Genomic DNA, 22,612 nt, shown 5'->3' with positions numbered 1-22,612 from the left:
ATGGAATATTTTCTCTAGCTAGACTCTTTCCTCTAGGTGTATGGCGGAAAGAGAGGGTGTTCAGGTTGTGTACCTGTTCTTCTCATCTTTTGGGGCTGCTCTTGTCTCTTCTGTGCCCTCCCCCTCCAACCCACGCTTCTGCTCAGAGCAGCCTGTCTTCTTTGCTCCCATAAATGTATTCTGGGCCGCAGCTCTTCTGTGCATATTTAGTGCCCTAACCCACTTCCTCACCAGCCACTTCTCGGGTATCCCAAGACTCTCCTACCGGGAACAGCAGAGGATCCTAAATTCATGCATGCATTTTCCTGCCCCATTTGAATGATCCGTGTGCATGTCTGTCTCTGAGGATCACCTCCCTCTTCAGTGTGGGTGTGTCATTATATCTTTTAGCCAGGACTGTGTGGCATTACCTCCCTTAGCCAGGACTGCATGTTAAAAGGGTCAGTACATATTTGAAGAAGGAATGGGCTTATGAGTGAATAAACCCATGCATCATGGGCAGTCTGTGAGGACGTGCCAGTCACTTCCTTGCTGCAGAGAGCTGGGGATATTGCAAATTCTCCCCCGGTTGCCTCTCTGCATTGGATTAGAAGATTAAGCCCATATTCCTCTGTGGCCAAGTGGCAAAATAATCAGTCATATCCTCATCTGTGATGGCCAAGAAAACATTTATTCCCCTGCTCCCGCACCCTAGGCAACTTTTCCTGTATGGAAATAATGTACTTAGTTTAAAAAGGTTCTTTCTCTGCTTAAGATAACAAGACTAAGTTGAAAGTTAACCTTGCCCACTTAAAAGAAAAGAATATACGGTAAAATATGAACTACTAATACATGTTTTTTGTTGTTATTATTTTTTTTTACATGGAGTCTTTCTCTGTCACCAGGCCGGAGTGCAGTGATGCAATCTTGGCTCACTGCAACCTCCACCTCCTATGTTCAAGTGATTCTCTTGCCTGGGCCTCCCTAGTAGCTGAGACTACAGGCGCGTACCACCACATTCAGCTATTTTTTGTATTTTTAGTAGAGACAGGGTTTCACTGTGTTGGCGAGGATGGTCTCCATCTCTTGACCTCGTCATCCACCCACCTCGGCCTCCTAAAGTGCTGGAATGACAGGCGTGAGCCACCACTTCTGGCCATACATTTTAATATCATATCTGTTGAGGAACAATAATGATGAAAGTTCTTTTTGGTTCTTTTATTTTCTTATATACTTGCTTAGATAACAAGATCATATTTGTATCTGTTGACTTTCTGTGATGATTTAGATATGTAAGTGACAACAATTAATATATATTAAAAACAGATTTATTTTCCTGACTTGTAATGTTAACAGCAGTATATGTGACTGTGAGGTTTTCCTTTGATTTTAATTTTCACTTTCATAATAGTCCTTATTTTCCATTTTTTTTTTTTTTTTTTTGAGACAGAGTTTCACTCTTGTTGCCTAGGGTGGAGTGCAATGGCTAGATCTTAACTCACTGCAACCTCTGCCTCCCGGGTTCAAACTATTCTCCTGCCTCAATCTCCCCAATAACTGGGATTACAGGCATATGCCACCATGCCCTGCTAATTTTATATTTTTAGTAGAGACGGCGCTTCTCCATGTTGGTCAGCTGGTCTCGAAGTCCTGACCTCAGGTGATCCACCCTCCTCGGCCTCCCAAAATGCTGGGATTACAGGCGTGAGCCACCTCTCCCAGCCTCCAAATATTTTTTGTCTTCTGTGAGACAGTCTGGCTGTGTCACCCAGGCTGGAATGCAGTGCCATGATCTCAGCTCACTGCAACCTCCGCCTCCCAGGCTCAAATGATCCTCCCACCTCAGTCTCCCAAATACTGGGACTACAGGCATGCATCACCATGTCTGGCTAATTTTTTGTAATTTTTGTAGAGACTAGGTTTCACCATGTTGCCCAGGTTGGTCTGGAACTCCTGAGCTCCGCCTACTTTGACCTCCCAAAGTGTTGGGATTACTAGAATGAGCCTCCACATCCATATCATTTTCAAAATTCTTTACAAAGTGTTTTTCTTACATTCATAACATAAAGTGCTATTTTAAACAGACTGACTTTAGAAAATAATACAGATAAAGGACTAAATGGGAACATCAGAAGAACAGGTTAAAAAAAAGCTGGAATATTCCACAGGATTAGGGACATCGAGATGTTTTATTAAATGATATTTAAATTTTAGTAATAGAAAGGCTATACTTTTGTTTGGAGTGTTTAAATCTTGTGTTTAATATTTACGACCAGTTCTGCACAGAGGTTTTACAGAGATGCTAATTGTTATATGAAAAGGAATATTATTCTGGAATTTTGAAATAGAATGGAGAAAGGAAACTCACAGCCTACCTAGGTTTTTTTTAGGGCGTGTGTGTGCGTATGTGTGTGTGTGTGTGTGCGTGCCAGTCACAAGATGGGTTTATTCTTGAATAAACTCTAGCCAAATTGTTTTTCCTGAATCTTCTAATACCTGAATTTACATAGTCCATGGTTGTGTCTAGACTAGATAGTCAAGAGAGCTTGGTTTGTTTTAAAGGCCTTTAATTAGTTATATTTACACGGACACATAGAGCAGCAGTTTATTTAAAAATAATGAAAGGATCAAAAAATTAAATATATGTAGAACAGGGAAGACAGTATCTAATTATGTTTCTGGGTCAGGCTCTGCTACATAAGATTAATTTAAAATTGGGGTTTGGCAAGTCATTTGTATCAAAATCTCAGCAGGAGTTTTTGTTGTAACTAACAAGCTGATTTGGAAATTTGCATGGAAAGGCAAAGGATCTAGAACAATCAAAAAGACCTTGGAAAAGGGTAAGAAAGTTGGAGGGCTTCCATCTTCCTATTTTAAAAAGGTACTATAAAGCTATAGTAATCAAGACAGTAGGCAACTCACATGGGTATAAATTTAGACCAATGAAGTATAATTAATTACAGTTGGTCCTTGAACAATGCAAGGGTTAGAACCCCTGCACAGTGGAAAATTTACTTAAAACTTTTTACTCCTTCAGTACTTAACAACTAATAGTCTACTGTTGACTGGAAGCCTTACCAATAACATAAAACAGCTAATTATCACATCTTTTGTATGTTATATATACAATACACTGTATTCTCATAATAAACTAAGAGAAAAGAAAATACCATTAAGAAAATCATAAGGAAGAGAAAATATATTTACTACTCCTTAAATGAAGTGCATCTTCTTTAAAGGTCTTCATCCTCATCTTCACGTTGAATTGACTAAGGAGGAGGAGGGAGAGGAGGGATTGGGCTCAGGGTGGCAGAGGTGGAAGAAAATCCACACGAGTGGATCTGCACAGTTCAGACCTGTGTTGTTCACGGGTCAATTACAAAGAGTTTAGAAATAAATCCTTCATTTTGTAGGCAATAGGTTTTTAACAATGGTGCCAAAACAATTAAAGGAGGCAAGGATAGTCTTTTCTTTTCAATAATGGTGCTGAGACAATTGGATATTCATATGTAAAAAGATGAATTTCATCCTTTACCTCTTATTATACCCCCAAATTAACTCAAAATCAATGACAGCTGAAAATGTAAGAATTAAAAACTCAAACTTTTAGGAAACTTCAGCAGCAGAGGAGAAGGTCTTCAGGGCCATGGATTGGGAAAATTTCATAAGTATGATCTCAAATGTACAGTCCTTGAAAGAAAAGAAAATTAATCAATTAAAACTCATCAAAATTAAAACCTTTTACACTTCAAAAGGCACCATTGAGAACGTAAAGCCATTTGTTGAGAAAACCGAAAGACAAGCCATAAACTGGCAGTGGAGATTTGCCAACCGTATTTCTGATAAGAGACTTTCATCTAGAAAGTATGCAAACAAACCAGTTGTTATTCAATAAGAAGCAAATAAATTATTTTTTAACAGGCAAAAATAAATGAATATACATTTCTCCAAGGAGAGTGTACATGAGAAGCTATTTAATATCATTAGTTATTAGACATTAGTTAAATGCAAATGAAAACTACAATGAGGCCAGGTGCAGTGGCTCATGCCTGTAATCCCAGCACTTTGGGAGGCCAAGGTGAGTGGATTGCTTGAGGCCAGGAGTTCAAGACCAACCTGGCCAACAGGGCAAGACCCATGTCTACTTAAAATACAAAAATTAGCCAGGTATAGTCGTATGCACCTGTAGTCCCAGCTGCTTGATAGATTGAGGCATGAGAATTGTTTAAACCCAGGTGGTGGAGGTTGTCATGAGCCACGATATCATACCACTGCACTCCAGCCTGGGTAACAGAGCAAGACACTGTCTCAAACAAAACAAAACAAAACAAACAAAAAAAACCCCCTACAATGAGATACCATTTCACATCCATTAATATGGCTATAACGAAAATATTTAGCAAGTGTTGGCTAGGTAATAGAGAAATAAAGACTCTATATTACTGTTGGTGAGAATGCCAAGTATTGCAGCTGATTTGGAAAATAGTGTGTCAGTTTCTTAAATCATTAAACATAAATTTACCTTGTGAAACAGTAGTTTCACCCTAAGGTATCCATGCAATAGAGATGAAAACATATTCATGCAAAAAATAGTACACAAATAAATGTTCATAGCAGCTTTATTAATAATAATCAACAAGTAGAAATAGACCAAATGTCACTCAACAACTAAATGGATTTAAAATATGTGTTATACCCATACAATGGAAAATAATTTAGCCATAAAAAGGAATGAAGTGTTGATGCATGCCACAATATGGACAGACACTGAAAACATTATGCTAAGTAAAATAAGCCAGACACAAAAGACCACATATTATATGAGTTCATTTATATGAAATGCCTAGAAAAGACAACTCTGTAAGATAGAAAATGAATCAGCAAGGCTGTCACACCCACGCACCCACCCAGGTCTGGTTTTAAAGGGTACTAAGACCCATGAAATGGACATTGTTTAACTTTTGTTTGATGTATGGAAACAGCAATATCAAGTCTTGGTTTAAAAATATGTTTAACCTCTTCTGATTTATGTAGAAAGGAAGAATGTTTTTAATTTGCAAGTGTTGGAGATGACAATATTTTCCCTCTGCTTTAATCCGCTTATCCTAGAACGCTATAGGAAGACAATGACTGTTTTAACTGACACAATTCAAGTTATTGATAGTGAGATATGCACATATGGGCTTCATCTGTTTATAAATAGGAAGCAATGGAGGCAATTAATTCCAGTAAAATTAAATGTTTACACCTTTTAAATCTGGAAACTATAAAAAACAAGGTGGTGCTCTGTGCACAAAGAGCATAAGCTAGTTTTTGCTATCCTTAAGGGCCTCTTCCTGCATTTTGGGTATATTAAAATTTCTATGCAGATCTTATTGAGGTGATCAAGGTAGGTGACTTTGATTTTTATTTTCTTCAACAAATTCAAGTACCAATAACTTTTAAATGATATTTAATAACTATTTTAAACACAGAGGACGTGGTCTATAATGTTTTTTTCCTGACTTAGCTACTTATTCCAAGCAGTAGATTTTAATAGAAGAAAACAAGAGTGAATAATGGGTAGCAGTTCTCTAAACACGGAGTAGAAGTAAATCTTAGTGATTGAAATTAGTGACATTTCTGACTTTTTGCGATTGCGTGGTTTTAACTTTTTAATGCATGAAATTAGTGTCAATTTTATGATACTTTGATTAAAGGCCTTTCATGTTTACTGTGTGTGTTTTTGTTTGCCTTATGAAAATGCCTAACCATATGTATCAGTAACATTTCACAAATTTATTTAAATTATAATATGTTAAAATCAGAGGACCGTTGAATACGCTATATGCATTTCTTTAAAGAATGTGGGAAATATCTTTTCTAATAATTTAATTTTCTTTTTTTAAAACAACTCACGTTAGCATTTCTTTTTTACGGTAGCATCATTTTAACCCCCAACCGCATATTCACAGGATGTGTAATAATTTTTGCAAGTAACATTTTGAATTTGTTCTTCTTGACATCTTTATGTTTATATGCATTTTGCATTTCCCTATCTCATTTTTTTGAAATCCAAATGTAACCGATTTCAACTTTTTGTGTTACATTCTTTTTTTTTCTTTTACTGGGTAGCATCTCTCTCTTTTCTTAATTTTTTGCAAACCTGTTGTTTTTGAATTCTCTTTTTTCCCTTTATTTTCTTTCTCAATATGACCCCAGGAGCCAACACAAAGAAAAACGCAGATGATATAACCAGTAATGACCGTGGTGAAGATGAAGGTATTTTTTGTTTTTTCAAAGCTCAACCCTGATGCATGATTTTATATCTATCTATCTCTCCTTTTTTTTTTTTTTCATTTCAATCTGTTTTTCCTCCCCTTATTTAAAACTGGTACACTTTGGTGTGCTACTTTAATTATATTTTCTTCTTGTATAGAAACCACTGTCATTTTTAATCCCAGTTACCATGTACAGTGGACAAATCACTGTGAGAAATATAAACGTCGTTTCTAGACATGAAAAGTGCAATGAACTTCTCTTTACAGAGAAGCTCATCTTTTTTTTTGTTTTCTTTTTTTTCCTTGGCTTGGTCACAAGAAGAGAAAATGGAAATTTAAAACTTGCATGTATTGTCTCTTTTCTCCCTTTCAAATTTTATTTTGTAAATTAATATACTGCTTTGGAGCTTTGCTCTCCTTAATTATTTTTATAAATTGCAAAACTCTGCAGCACCTTAGAAGAATCTTTTTTTGGGGGGGCTGGAATATCGTTTTTTTTTTTCTTCACATTGATTCCAACATAGGTTTCTAATAGTCTGCTCACAGTGAAGTACATCAAAAAGTGTTTTAACAAGATGCTGTTGTTAACGAGTCCTGTTCTTTCAGGACTGCCTTTTTCAGCATTTAAAGAAAAAAAAAAAAAAAAGATAAGAGCATCTCAGAACTGAAAAAGAACAAAAAACTAGCCATGTGCATCTTTCTTTTCACACCACTGCTATTTTGTAAACATTTTTCTCCTTAAAATATTTCGCTGCTGTGAAGTTTCTTCTTAAAGTTACCAAATTGCTCAATGCATTATCCTACCAGAAGTGAAAGGATTTTTTTAAAAGATGGTAGGTCTGAGGCACTCATGCAGACAACTCACACACTGCTTTTCTGCTCTTTCTGTAGAAGAAATGATTTTTTTTTTCTTTTTAAAGAGGAGAAGCAACAAAAAAAGTACTTAAGCCCTTCTTCATTGGTAAAACTCTATAGGATTAGCTAAAAGCAGATTTTTCCTGTCTCGGTGACAAAATACATGGAACTCCATTTATTTTTCCTATATAATAAGGCTCTGGCTGGACATTTGGGTGTCTGTCTGAAAGGCAATTTAAAGCCCAAAAGTGAGTGCTGAATTATCCTTGCTGGTCAAGCCTCACTTCTCTGAAAGGGTCTTTTGACCAGTCCTTCTAGTTGCTCCCCTTCTTGCTTATCTTCATAAATCAACTGTTCTCCAAGAAAAGAAGTCTTGCCGACACCCTTTCCTTGCCTGGTCTTCCCTTAACATTTTTGTTATGATGATTTTTTACTGAACCCATAGGGCTGTCATTGCCTTAAGTAGCTCTCCAAGAGATCCCAATTATGATGGACACAGAAGATCAGAATCTGTAGCTGCGCAGGTACCCCCTTCTTTGATAAGGGCTTCCAAATGCCTGATATTTTATCAGTATTGAGCAGATGCATAAAAATGAAATAAACTTTTGTTGTCTAATACCTTATACTGCTCTAATTTGTATCCTGTTTGGCCTTCTCTTTTTAATGTATTTCCTTTTGATAATTAGGATCTGTTTTCACAGTGTTCCTAGTGAATGTTTATTACCATTAAACTGCTATCTAATTTTCATTTAATATTGATAAGTTATGATTTTTTTTTACTTTGCATTAATATGACAACTGGCTATTACTTCCACAAGTTCAAGAGAATCTTGTTCTATGTTTTATGAAAGGTAAGAGATGTTAATCTCACAGATTTTGCAAGGGAGCACTTTAAAGCAGCCCTTCAAAATCTCTACTTACTCCTTTTTTTCACAATTTACTACCCAACGGCTGGTAATGGTAAAATAAATGAGGCCAAAAACAGCAAATTAGGAACCAGAAAGAAGCAGTGGATCATGAGAAAAGCAATTTCTTATTCATAGAGCAGAAGACATTTCCCATAGTGTATGATGAATAAATTATTAATAGAAGATTTTTACTTTATATTTGAATTTTATATGAGAAAATAAAAGACACTTCTCTGCTGTGGATTAAATATCTACAGATAAATACTTGGATAACTTGACACTCTTTTGTGTGCTTTACTGTGACCAATGGGTATGTCATGTCTTCTATACGCACCCAGTAAAATTGTGATCGTAATTCATTCAAATTGGAGCCACCGTCCAAATGGTGGTAATTCATATTCTCAGAATGCCTTTCTGGTATTTCAAAAGTGTCCCTGTGAATTATTAGAGGGAAAAAAGCTTTATTGAAGAAAAAAGTGAAAATAGATATACATAGGTACTTGGGTTTTCTTTTAGTAACAGAGATATTTAAATTATTTGTACACACACGTACACACACACCACACACACACACACACACACACACACACACGCACACACGCACACAGACTTATCCGTACCCAGAAATATTTATAGGTGAAGTCAGTCTTCTAAAGATTAAATGCAGCCTAATGACAGGTTAATGTTATAAACAGGTTATTTCATCATGACTTTTCAGAAAGCAAGCTCTACAGATGGTCTCCAACTATCATCACAGATCATTATTTTTACATCGTTGTTAATTTAAATAATAAAGTGAATTACTAAGAGGAATCATTGGTTGCCTGTCACAATGGGAGTTTATAGGCCCTGTGAAAATATAAAGCATTTAAATAATTTGGATTCTTTTGCCATTTTTGGTTACATCTCTTTTGTTTTTGTGTCTTAAATATGTTAGGATGTTACTGCGATCACTGGAACAAAGACATTTGCTTGGACATCTTTTTTTTCCCCCCCGTGTTTCTGTTCTGTTAATAATTTTTAACTATTGATTTTGTTTTCTTCTCCTTATCCGCCCCTTAATGATGATTTATTGCTTCAGTTCAACATTTATGTTTTTATTGTTACACTGAAGATGAATCTGTACACTCACCTGTGAATTAGGATGCAATTATGTTAAAATTAATTATAATTTTGAAGTTGATTTAATACTTAATTAGAAAACAAAATCTATTTTGTCAAGGGTCCCATGTGGTTCTTCAATTTAAATAACATTTTAGGGTTTGAGCAAAATTTAGGAAATATGTACTTTACTTAAAGCCTTTTTTTGTAGTGCTACATATATATATATATGCTTACATGAGCAGAGTACGCCAAATGTCCGTATCCTTCTCAAAATACCATTTCCAGAAATAGACAGTGTAACAGCATTGATCATTTTCCTTAGAAACTCTTATCAAGGGTCATATCATCACTAAAAATAAATGTGCTTAATTCAAGTCAAAATAGGGAAATCAATGAATCTCCTTTATTCTTAATTTAGCATCGATGAGTCAGTGTGATTCTTTATTGTGTTTTCTTACTTGGCCTTTTTTCCAGATATTCATGATCAGAACAGTAAGAAGCCGGTTATGGTCTATATCCATGGGGGATCTTACATGGAGGGCACCGGCAACATGATTGATGGCAGTATTTTGGCCAGCTATGGGAACGTCATTGTGATCACCATTAACTACCGTCTGGGAATACTAGGTAAGTGATTTCATCGTGCAAATCACTGAGCAGGAGGAAACCTGAAAGGTCCACTTGTTATTTTGATGGGGCTCGTGGATTTGAGTCCTGCTATTCCAATTCCTGGATAATTCCACTTTATGGTGTTTATGTGATCAAATATGTTTATTCCTTTTACTGCCTTCATGCAGCATAGCCATTTCATTGTTTTATTATTATTGTTTTAGCTTGCAATTTCAGATCAAATCATTTTATTTCCTGGAACCCGAATCCCTCCTCAAACCAAAGCAAACTTTAAGACCATCAAGATGAAATGAAATTTTATTTAAAGCACGTTTCTTCATTGGAGTTAAATGAATGTGTGTTTTCTTCATAGACCTGTATAATGAACACATATTTGGTGATATCATAGTTGGGAATGGCCATAGATCTTAGCTTTCTTTTCTGGTTGTGTAATGGTACAAATCAATATATTGTGTGAAGGAAAAGATTTTATCCAATTCTCTAACTGATTATGTTGAGCCTTTGGAAGATATGTTGTTTTGGTTCCATTGCATTTGCATGGAACCAAATGATTCCAAAGGAAACTTACTTGCTAGTTGATTTTTGTTCTATTTGATGATCTATGGTTAAAGGCTAAGTATGTGGAAATTCAAGTTTAGTTCCTCCTTGTTTAGATGTTTCATTGATTTTCTTCTTATTATAGGTTGGAAAATTATACCTCTTCAGGGTAAGATTTTAATATGTTCTTAGATGGCCTTTCCCGCTATTGCCTAGTTTGTGAATAATATTCTTAGACCTATGTAAAAACATTTGTTTTTCAGGCAAAAATGCATTAAAGTAGTGTAGAAAATAAAAATTTTAACCAACTTGCCATGAGAGAGATGTGTATATTGGTGGCAGTGTGATTATGATACAATAGAAAATACCAAATAAAATGGAGGCTGGGCACGGTGGCTCTTGCCTATAATCCCAGCACTTTGGGCAGCCCAGGCAAGCAGATCACTTGAGGTCAGGAGTTCAAAAACAGCCTGGCCAAAGTGCTGAAACCATCTGTCTACTAAAAATATAAAAATTAACTGGGCATGCTGGCAGGTGCCTGTAATCCCACCTACTGAGGAAGCTGAGGCAGGAGAATCTCTGGAACCCCGGAGGCCAAGGTTGCAACAAGCCAGGATCCCACCGCTACATTCTAGCCTGGGTGACTGAGCGAGACTTGTCTCAAAAAATAAATAAATAAATAAATAAATAAATAAATAGCAAAATAAAATGGACTGAAGGAGGTCTATCAAGCAAGAAATATGGCTGATAATGTTTTCTTCAAATAGGTATATATTACCAAGAATTTTCTTTCTTTCTTTCTTTTTTGTTTTTATTTTGAGACAGAGTTTTGCTCTGTCACCAGGCTAGAGTGCAGTGGTTTGATCATGGCTCACTGCAACCTCTGCCTCCGAAGTTCAAGCAATTCTCCTGCCTCAGCCTCCTGAGTAGCTGGGACTACAGGTGCACGCCACCTCGCCCAGCTAATTTTTGTATTTTTTGTAGAGATGAGGTTTCACCATGTTGGCCAGCATGGTCTCGATCTCTTGAGCTCATTATACGCCCTCCTTGGCCTCCCAAAGTGCTGGGATTACAGACATGAGCTACTGTGCCCGGCCAAGAATATTTTATTTTCAATCAGATGACTTATTTCATTTTGAATGTTTTTTCTTTTTATTCCTATGTGAAAAGATTAACCTGTAAGAAACCCTAAGAGGTGGTGAATTGCTAAGATACCCTAAGAGGTGGTATAAGAAACCCTAAGAAAAATGCATTTCTTACTTTGAAATTCAAGTGACTCACAGGTGTTGCTAAAGTTGTATCTTTTGAAACATTGATAAAGAACTCAAAATTCCAGGTTGGTTTTTGCATTAAAGAAAATAAACACCACCAAAAATCCTTTTAGTGTCAAAACCTTTGTTGTATCGCTGGCTTTATTTCCTACATTTTTTGTAGTTTTCTGTGAGCCACATCTTGGTGGAATAATGTCTCTAAACTTTTGCATAGCGATGATTGCATGCTTCACTGAGTATTTTTCAGAGGCTCTGGATAGTTGCTTTGGCTACTAGTGTTGGAAACAGGAAATTGTGTTTCTTGATGTCTTACAAAAGGTCCATTCTGACAAAGAGGTGGAAGGAGGAAAGAACGTGTGAGGGCACTGCACAGGCCCTCTTCAAAGGGAGCAGTGTGTGCACTGCCCATAGCACGGCCACGCGGAAGAAAGCTTGGGCATCCTTTTCTGAAGGAAGCAGTGGGCATCGAGCAAATTCTTGCTTTGCTGGAATCACAAAATATTCTGTTACATGTGTGATGGATTGATGTGTCCGATAAGATTGAGTTTCAAAAGAAATTGATCTCCTTTTCCTCCTAAAGGTCAGTTGTATCAAGCAACTCTATACTGGGATTTCTTACCAGTTTTGTCCCTTCCCGAATCAATTGCACATCTTGCAAATTAGCCTGGAAATTATACACACTTATTTTAGAGGAAAAAGCTCACTGAAAAGTTGTAAGTCTACTTTTTAATATGGAGAGCTTTTAAAAGTCGTAAGGTAACAGAAAGCTGTAAAATTGCTGGGGAAGAAATAAAAGAAGCGATTTAGCATCTCTATGCCAGTCTATTTACATTCCTCCAATGAGCTAGTGTGGAACAGCCAAGCACACTACAGACCCCCTTTCATTTGATGAAATGAAATGTGCCAAGTTTGCCGATTATACAAGACGATAGACTTTAAAATGTGACTATGTTGATCTTTATCATGGATCTTGTATTTACCATTATCCTCTTGAAAATGGCTAGGTGGCATTTACCTTTTGCTTGCAGGAAACTACTATTATCCATCTTGAAAAAATGTTTTTAAACCTTTGGCATCCAGATATTTAAAAAGATGATCAAATAAAATACACAGCCGGCACTGCAATGATCATTACAGTGAGTGCTTTTCATATGAGCAAAAAGTTGAAATATTCTTTGAGTTATTTTTCTTCCAATAAAAGTCATAAATGTTATCTTCCTACCTTATGAATGGAAAAATATTGTTTTCGATTATTTTTTTTTTATGGAGTAACAAATGCTGTTTTCTGTTACTCAAAAGAGAGGATTAAAAAGATGGAGTATGCCAGTGATGGAAGTGGAATGCTGGCATTGGAAAGGACAGGATTGCAGCTTGAGACAGACAAAATCTAACATGTTTCCTCTCCCTCCACCACGAGAAAGTCAGCAAGCATTTTCTGAGACTCCTTCCTTAGATGTAGAAGGCAGTGGTCTCTTCCTTACAAGGTTGTTGTACAGTTAAAAATTCCATGGTTCAAAATACCACACTTTACCTCATAAGCATATAATTTGTATAATTACTTGTCAATAAAAAAATAACCTTTTTTTTTTTTTTTTTTTTGAGATGGAGTCTCGTTCTTCTTGCCCAGGCTGGAGTGCAGTGGCATGATCTCGGCCCACTGCAGCGTTCGCCTCCTAGATTCAAGCGTTTCTCCTACCTCAGCCTCCCAGTAGCTGGGATTAGAGGTGCCCACCACCACGCCTGGCTAATTTTTGTATTTTTAGTAGATACGTGGTTTCGCCATGTTGGCCAGGTTGGTCTCAAACTCCTGACCTCAGGTGATACACCCACCTCGGCCTCCCAGAGTGCTGGGATTACAGATGTGAGTCCCCGTGCCGGGGCAAAAAATAACCTTTTAAAAAAGGTTTAATAGACTCATGTAGATGAAGTTTCATAGGCTCTCAGCAGCAACCATTATACCCAGTCACGCTACAATTTCTAATGTTATTAATATCATTATACATTCTATTAATACTACTGTTTATGCACAGTAAGAATTATAGCTGATCCAATCTGTAATGGCTAATATCTATCAAATATTGGCAGCCAGACTGAACCACATTAATTTAGAAAAAAATCATTATAAGACACTTCTAGACATTAAATAAATCAGAAGGTCATGTTTGCTTTTTAAAGTATGAAGGTTTTTTTTTCTTATAATCAGAACTGTGCTACACAATCTTGTTAGCCATTGCCCATATAATTTATGATCCAATCCAGGACATGTTTGAAAGTTGCTTATGTGCGATGAATAAACGGGGATTGCCCCAGGCAAATTGAGATGTACATAGCTATACAGTAATTATTTATATCTACATGAAGTGTCTTCTGATTGAATTGGTGTTCAGTTTGTTTTTAAAGATGCTACACTTCTCTAAACAGATTTCCTATGTATTCTGCTGTACACCCTTGTCACTAGGAAGGTGGATATGTTACCAGAAAGGGGTCATAATCTAGACCCTGAGAGAGGGTTCTTGGGTCTCATTCAAGAAAGAATCGGAGGTGAAAAGTGAAAGTAAATTTATGAGGGAAGTAAAGAAATAAAGAATGACTGCTCCATAGGCAGAGCATCCCCCAGGGTTGCTGGTTAGCTATTTTTATGATTATTCCTTGATGATATGCTAAACAAGTAGTTGATTATTAATGAGATTTCCAGGAAATGGGTGGCAATTCCTGGAACTGAGGGTTCCTTCCCTTTTTAGACCATTTAGGGTAACTTCATGACATTGCCATGGCATTTGTAAATTGTCATGGTGCTGGTGGGAGTGTCTCTTATAATTACCGTATAATGAGCTGTGAGGGTGACCAGACGTCACTCTAGTTGACACCCTGGTTATAGTGGGTTTTGGCTGGCTTTTTTACCACATCCTTTTATCAGCAAGGTCTTTGTGACCTGTATCTTGTGCTGACCTCCTATCTCATCCTGTGACTAAGAATGCCAAACCTCCTGGGAATGCAGCCCAGAAGGTCTCAGCCTCATTTTACCCAGCCCTTATTCAAGACGGAGTCGCTCTGATTCATACGTCTCTGACATGTATTCAAGAATTTGGGGCCGGGCGCGGTGGCTCAAGCCTGTAATCCCAGCACTTTGGGAGGCCGAGGCGGGTGGATCACAAGGTCAAGATATCGAGACCAACCTTGGTCAACAAGGTGAAACCCCGTCTCTACTAAAAATACAAAAAATTAGCTGGGCATGGTGGTGCATGTCTGTAATCCCAGCTACTCAGGAGGCTGAGACAGGAGAATTGCCTGAACCCAGGAGGCGGAGGTTGTGGTGAGCCGAGATCGTGCCATTGCACTTCAGCCTGGGTAACAAGAGCGAAACTCCGTCTCCAAAAAAAAAAAAAAAAAAAAAAAAAAAAGAATTTGGAATGCCTGAAGTTCACCAGTACCTCTCAGATTAGTCATTGCCAGGGTATATGGTGTTCCTGTCTGCTCAGAAGCCAGCAAAATTCTTGCTGAGCTGTACATGCCAGGGCATTTGCCTGGTCTCATACCAACTTGGGTACCTATCCCCTATCACCCATTCACCTCACAACATCCGTACATATCATTTACCCCCAAGAAGATTAGACATTAATCCAGGTAATAAACTTTCAGAACAATCACCTCCAGGCAGAAACTGCAGAGGATAATCTGGTAAGTCTGAATACCTGTAAAGCCATTACTAAATCAATAAATACTCTTTTCTCCATTTTAGTCCCTTATTTTAGGATAACATGAGTTCTCTCAAATCTGCTTTCTATTTTCATGATAATCCAAAGACCTTCGATGTAGACTGTACCTTGCTCATGCTTTTTGATGGAAATACCTGGAACTTATTTATATATGGCTTTTACCTTCCCCCTTCCAGTTGTCTCCAAGTGCATGTCTTTGCACCTGCAGTGGATTTCATGTGCCTCCATTTAAATACATATTTCCGTTTGGCTCACATGGTAATGTCACCTTTTTGGTCATTGCATGATTTCACGTTTCATGTATACTGAAATTAATTGTTGCTTTAAAAGAGTCCCAGCTATGTAACATCAACTCATTGTGTGCCTCAGTGTGGCCAGCAAAGGGTTGTGGAAATTACTTCATTTAATCTTCGTAAAGTCCTTTGGAGAAGTTAACCTTATGTCTACCTATGAGTAGATGAAGACTTGAAGGTGATGGGATTTCCTCATGGCATCACACCTTTTAGCAGTCAGAGCAGGCTTCGAAACCCAGGTCTAACTAAAGACAGAGCTCTGTCTTATCACTCAGAACACATCCACAGCCTTGTTAATTAATGTCAAGTATGAATTAGTAAACCATGGAATGAGTGAAGAAATTGAATATCACTTTAGCATCAGATGTAGCTTCTATCATTATGCAAGAAAAGTTCTTATTGCTGATCAAGATATACAATTGTGATAAGATGCTTACATCATATTTTTAAGCTCCTCAAAGTGGGTCCTTAAAGGCTGTTTCATTTCCATTCAATCATTACTGGTTTGTTGTGGTTCATGGTGATGGTGGCATCAACCACAACAATGGCATTTGTCACATCAGAGCTGTTCAGTGCCATAGAACTAGTGTTTTATCAGCAAGTTTGGTGCCCAACTTCTAGTTCCCATGTCATTTCCTGCTTGCTGTCTCTTGCGCATAAATTGAGTCACATGATCATTTTGGTGCATTTCTTACCTGATATCCATCAGGAACACCTGCTAATTTTTCAGCTGTTATAGCTGTCCTGAAAATTTTCACCTTAGGGTAGGTTGGGTCATGGTCTTCTGAAGTTGTCTTTCTCTTTAAGGCCATTCATTGTATAAACCTATTAGGCGCTTCGGAGTCATACCTGAATATAAGACAGAAATGGTTTGATATAAAAGCAGCCAATGTGCATAGCAGAAACAGCATTTGTAGTAATAATTTGGGTGGCTTAACCTATATGCATGCTCTCAGCCTAATAATGTGATCACCTTCCCTGTTCTGGTCTCCCTTGTAGGGTTTTGGATTTCCTCTGAAATTGAGGGAGGGTGGGGCGAGCTCTGACGCATTCTTGCAATGCTTCTGTGATATGTGTGAGCCATGTAATATTCCACTCAACAAAAGAAGTCTGGAAATCATTAGAAGAGAGGACTAATACATTATTCCCAAGAGTTGCAGTCTGACTTCCATGAGTGTACATTTATGTGGCATGCATCTGACATTAGTGGAAATTCAGTGGGTCACTATAATTTATCTGAAGCACATCTGCTGAAAAATGTCACGCTGTCTTATAAATGGTCTGTACATTCGTCTCTCATTTGGAAGTTAGAGACATTGCTCTATTTTTGGTACATTTGCTATTTTATTTCTTTTTCCAACAATATTTCTTTTCTAATGCTTTATGAAGGATTTTATCTTAAATGGAACACGTCTTATGTGTCAAGTCAAAAGTTCATAAGCATATATGTTAAAAAAAAAGAAGCATAATTTCCTTTTTTGAGAATTAACACACCTTGATGCCACTCTCCTGGATTCATTATATCCCTCTCCTCTCTTCCTCTGACCAGAATGTCTCAGATTTCCCCTGATCTGATTTCTGTAAATGGCCTACTTTGACTGGAAGAATTCCCTCTCTGTTTGAAAAGAGGACCCAGGCATTACTAAAACCAAAACACTGCAAAAAGTTAGATGAGGAGAAAGGAAAGTTAAGCATTGCACACCTAGTGAGAAATACATAAACAAAAGTAGAGACATAAAAGAAGCATGGGAGAAGGGTGAGAAAGTGAAATCCTGAGACAAGATGAATGACGTGTGAGCACTGAAACCCAGGAAGTAGCAAAAGGTGGAAGAAAGAATGGGGGCCTTTAGCATAAGACTCTTTGTGGGGTGAGTGGCAGATGTTATCCATAAAGCCAGCCTGGGGAGTTGGTGGGGGTACCTGCTGTAGATAATGCAGTAATAGAATGAACATATTGGAGAAGATGGGGCAACCTCTTATCTAAAAATTATGAGATAAAGAAAAAACAAGAAACTTTGTTAAAAAACCCCACACAAGCAACACAAGGTCTTGTTTTTCATCATCATCTTCTTTATAATGAGGTTTTGATGTATTGAATACACACTTGGAAACACTGTAATCCCATGTTTGTTGTGACTGCAGATTGATAGGTGTGGACAGATCTTTGAGGGGCTAATGAAACCAGGATCACGTTTTTGCTCTCAGAATGATCATTTGCTTGGACTTTCCTCTTCTGCCTCCTAGTGGCTCAAAGTGCCCACTGCATGCATCGAATTTATTCATGATATGAAGAAGGTCAGGGAAAATTGAGATTGAGTGCTTTGTCCTTAGGACCTCAGTGGCAAATGGAGCAGAGATGGGAATGACTGAAGTGGGATAAGGACTCTCTAACCAGGAAGGTTCTATTTACGTAATAGTTGGTGGGAACAGCAGAGCAAAGAGGCTCCCTGGTCCTCAGCTGATGCAACAAGTGAGACATCACACTGAAGGGTATTTATTGGGCAAAGAAATTCAGGGGAAGGCTGGTTGCAGTGGCTCTCACCTGTAATCTCAGCACTTTGGGAGGCCAAGGTGAGAAGATCCTTTAAGGTCAGGAGTTCAAGACCAGCCTGAACAAATAGTGAGACCCTGTCTCCAAAAAAAAAGAGAGAAGAGAGAGAGAGAGAGAGAAGGAAGGAAGGAAGGAAAGAAAAGAAAAGAAAGAGCGAGCCAGATGTGGTGATGTGTGCCTGGTGTCCTAGCTACTCAGAAGGGTGAGGCGGGCGGATTGCTTGAGCCCAGGAGTTCGAGGCTGCAGTGTGCTGTGATTGCACCACTTCACTCCAGCCTCAGCAACAGAGTGAAACCCTGTCTCAAAAAGAATCAAAAGAAAATCAAGGGAAGAGTGGAGACAAAGTAGAAAATAATTGGCTTTGTTTTGTGTTTTTTTCCCTAATGCATTCGTTTAATCATCAAATGATTTGAATAGATTGATCATGTACAAAGTGATGTTTTGAAATAGGTTTCCATTGTGAAATGGCTAAATTGAGCTAATTCACAAGTGCATTACTTCAAATGCTTGTTTTTTTGTGGTACAAACACTCTACTTTCTTAGAGATATTGAGTATTCAATTCCTTGTGATTCAATTACGTTTGCCATATTGTACAGATCTTTTGAACTTTTTCCTATTAACTGAAACTTTGTGACCTTTGACCAACGACTCCCCAGTTTCCTCTCCACCTCCAACTTCAAGTTCCGTAAGAGAACAGTCTACTCGCTGCTTCTGTAAGCTTGACTTTTGTAGATTCCACAGATAAGTAAGATCATGTGATACTTGTCTTTCTGTGCCTGGCTTATATCACTTAACATAATGTCCTCTAGGTTCATCTGTGCATTCCTGAATGACAGAATTTCTTTATTTTTTTGAGGTGAAATAATATTTCCTTGTGTGTATAAACCCCATTTTCTTTATTAATGCATCTAATGATGGACATTCAGGTTGATTCCAGCTGTTGTGATGAGTGTTGCAGTGAACATGGTAGTGCAGATCTCTTTTCAAAGATTTCTTTCCAATCCCAAATACACAAAACAATCATCCAGCATCTTTCATGGTGTGGAGGCTCTCCTTGATCTATTTATAAATGATTCAGTATTTCTTTAAAGAAGTTGGAATATTATTTTTACATCCATAACCGTATTTGGAAATCAAAATATTCAAACAAAACTCACAGAAGAATCTATTCCATCAATACATAATTCCGAGTTAATTGATTGTAGAACATCATTTAAGCATGAGTTAGTAGTCACAGAGAAAATGCCTTAAAAATGTTCTCTCTTTGAAAGTTTTGCATTCAAAACAGTCTCTTAAGATTATTAATTCTAAAAGACCTCATCCCTTTCTGCCTTCAGCCTGTTTTCTTCATTTTGCTTCTCATCCAGTATGTGAAAGGTTGATTATTTTTAGTTGATGTGGTTAATGTGCCCCCTGTCTCCTTGGGGACAAAAGGGCACAAGTTGTACTTTAAATAAAAATAAGAGTATGATGGGTATCCCAAGGGATGATGGAAAGTTCCAAGGAGAAGCATTGAAATTGAGAGCCAAATTCAGGTACATTGGAATTAGGATTCTGGTGATAATTCTGTCAGTATTTGCATATATTCAAGGAAATTAGTCCTTTTGAGTATGATAACGGAAAATTCTCTAAAAGATAATCTGAGCAGGATGTGTAAAGACTATGTGATTAATACACACTGCATGCCTGTACCAAAATATCTCATGTATCCCACAAATATGTACACTTAGTATGTATGCATAAATTTTAAACAAAAGTGTTTAAGACTACTGTGCATATTCTAGCCTGCAGCTTTTTTCCCCCTGACATTTGCCTACAAGGCTGTAAGAGCACAGGTAGTGCTTACAAGAAGCATTAATATGCACATAGTACATGCGTGACAGCAGTGATACAAAGACAGATGTGTTCTAGTAGAATTGTCTTATTTTTGTCCAATCCAACATTAATAAGTCATTAGCTTTATGGAAATGAACCCTAGAGGATAAAACATATGGGTGCAAAGTAAATTTCCTAGGGACCAAATTATGGCAGATGCACCGTGCACTTAGCAATATAAATATATTATTCAAATAAAATTGTAACATGTTGATGACTAAAAATAATAATAAGAGCTTTGTTGAATGAAGTGTTTAATTTTCAGTGTAAATAATCAGAATTATTTTAGAATGCTCAATGCAACATTACTTCAAAGAGCTAAGGCCTTTATGAAGATAAATCACTAGAAAGCCTCTGGCGATTCAGTGAATTATTTGAGATTATATGCACTGATTTTCACTGTGTTAAGTATAATGGCATTTATTACAGGCTCAGATGTTACAGAGAGAAGGCTGTGTCCAGTTATAGGGCTATAGTCATAAACAGGTGGGTAAAACAAACACATCATTATGAAGAAACCACAAACAGGCGGGTATGATAAATACATAATGACAAGCATTTTAGCACTGGGTGCAGTGGTGTGTGCCTGTAGTCCCAGCTTCTTGGGAGGCTGAGGATTCCCGGAGCTTAGTCGTTCAAGAGCAGCCTGGGCAACATAGGGAGACCCCATCTTTAGACATTAAAAGGAAGAGCAGAAAAACATCATTTCAGTGTAGACAGGCATGGCAGAAACACTACGATTTGTACACAAGAAAACTAAGCTTTGCACTGGTGTTGGGAGAACATTTTGGAATGACAAAATATTTCCTGTTTAAGAAATATTTGGTAACAGTCAAAGTAGTGTCTGCTCCTTTACTGAAATATTCCAGTATCTGTTTAGATGTCCCAGTTGCTCTCAGATACTTGGTAAACATATATATATATATAATATATAAAAATATATATTCTATTCTGTTATATATACCAATTATATAATATATACAAATATATATAATATCTGTTATATATTTGTAGATATTATATATTTATATATGTGCATGTGGGTGTATATGGGTGTGTGTGTATCTACGTGCATTTACATATATATGTGTGTATACATATGTATGTATCCATTGTTTGCCCTTATGATACACACACAGATCTATATGTATGTATATTTATCTATGTATACATATATAAAGCATATTCCTTGACTCACAGTGGGATTATATCCCGATAAACTCATTGTAAATTTAAAATATCATTAGTTGAAAATGTGTCAATATACCTAACCTACCAAACATCATAGCTTAGCCTAGCTGATCTTGAACACACTTAAAATACTTACATTAGCCTACAGTTGGGCAACATCATCAAACACAAACCCTATTTTATGAATAAAGTGTTGAATGTTTCATGTACACTGTAGAGTATCGGTTGTTTGCCCTTGTGATTGTCTGGCTGACTGGGAGCTACAGATCACTGCCTGGCATCCAAAGAGACTACGGTACTGCATATTGCTAGCTTGGGAATGTATCAAAATTCAAAATATGATTTCCACTGACTGAATATCATTTTTGAATTATCTCAAGATCAAAAATCATAAAACCATTGTAAGTCTGGGACCGTCTGTATAATATTTTGGCTATAGTCTTAAACACGTAAGTAGAATAAACATATTATTATAATTCCATCCTGTGTTTTTGAACACATGAAGGCTACCCCACCAAAATGCCTCGATTCAATATATTGCTGAACCTCTAGATATCTTTTTCCTTCACTGCTATTTAATTTTCCCTTCTAAGCATGAACTTAAAATAGTACTTAGGAATAGCATTCATCTTTCTTCATTCTTCTTTGTTTAAAACATGCCTAGCATTTCCCATCTTTGAAGAAACTAATAGTTTCCTTCTTTTCAATCATATTTCATCAGAACTGTTCTCTTGAGGGCCACTGATATGTCATAAGCATTTTCTCTGGCACTTCTAATACTTTTAATTGCTTTTGATACATCTTCATGTTTCTTAATGTTCTTGTGATCCTTACCATGTAAGTGACCCATTAAGCTATGTCCAACTTCTATTTTTCATTGTCTATTTCCTTTATTTGAAATAACTTATATCCAGTGTACACATTTAAATTGTGCAATTCAATGGCCTTTAGTATATGCACAATATTGTGGCACAAGCAACACCATCTAATTTTTGAACATTTACATAATTCCAAAGGGAAATCCCATACCTCTTCTCTCCCAGGTCCCCAAGAGATAGGCTTCCACTAACTATATTATAGATTTGCCTTTTGAGGGCATTTCATGCAAATTAAATCATACAATACATATTTTTGTGTGTGTGTGACTTCATTCCCTTAATGTTTTTGAGGCTCATCCATGTTGTAGCATGCATAAGTATTCTTTTATTTTTATGGTTCATTAATATTTCATTTTATGGATATTCCACACTTTATCTATTTATCTCTTCCTAGACATTAGGGTCATTTCTACTTTTTGGATATTCTCAAGAATTGTGCCATGAACGTTCATGTGCAAGTTTTTGTATGGACATACATTTCATTTTTCTTGATTAGGATATAGGAGCAGTATTGATGGTTCATATCATAAATATTTGAGAATCCTTCAAATTATTTTCCAAAG

The 22,612-nt window shown here is 36.9% G+C and overlaps 1 protein-coding gene across 4 annotated transcripts in view; it reads left to right on the top strand.

The window, feature by feature from the left end:
- NLGN4X (neuroligin 4 X-linked) overlaps positions 1-22,612 on the top strand; it is a 342,980-nt gene that overhangs the window by 199,217 nt on the left and 121,151 nt on the right. For 3 of the 4 annotated variants that reach the window (XM_074391996.1, XM_074391997.1, XM_074391998.1), the window contains exons 3-4: positions 6,181-6,240; positions 9,581-9,733. In XM_074391996.1, the coding sequence (XP_074248097.1) occupies positions 6,181-6,240; positions 9,581-9,733 (213 nt within the window). The remainder of the gene's footprint in view (positions 1-6,180; positions 6,241-9,580; positions 9,734-22,612) is intronic. The other variant, XM_074391999.1, reaches the window with a different exon arrangement.

Source organism: Saimiri boliviensis, chromosome X (assembly GCF_048565385.1).
Source record: "Saimiri boliviensis isolate mSaiBol1 chromosome X, mSaiBol1.pri, whole genome shotgun sequence".
NCBI classification, from domain to species: Eukaryota; Metazoa; Chordata; class Mammalia; order Primates; family Cebidae; genus Saimiri; species Saimiri boliviensis.
This window is presented reverse-complemented; position numbering and strand designations above follow the sequence as displayed.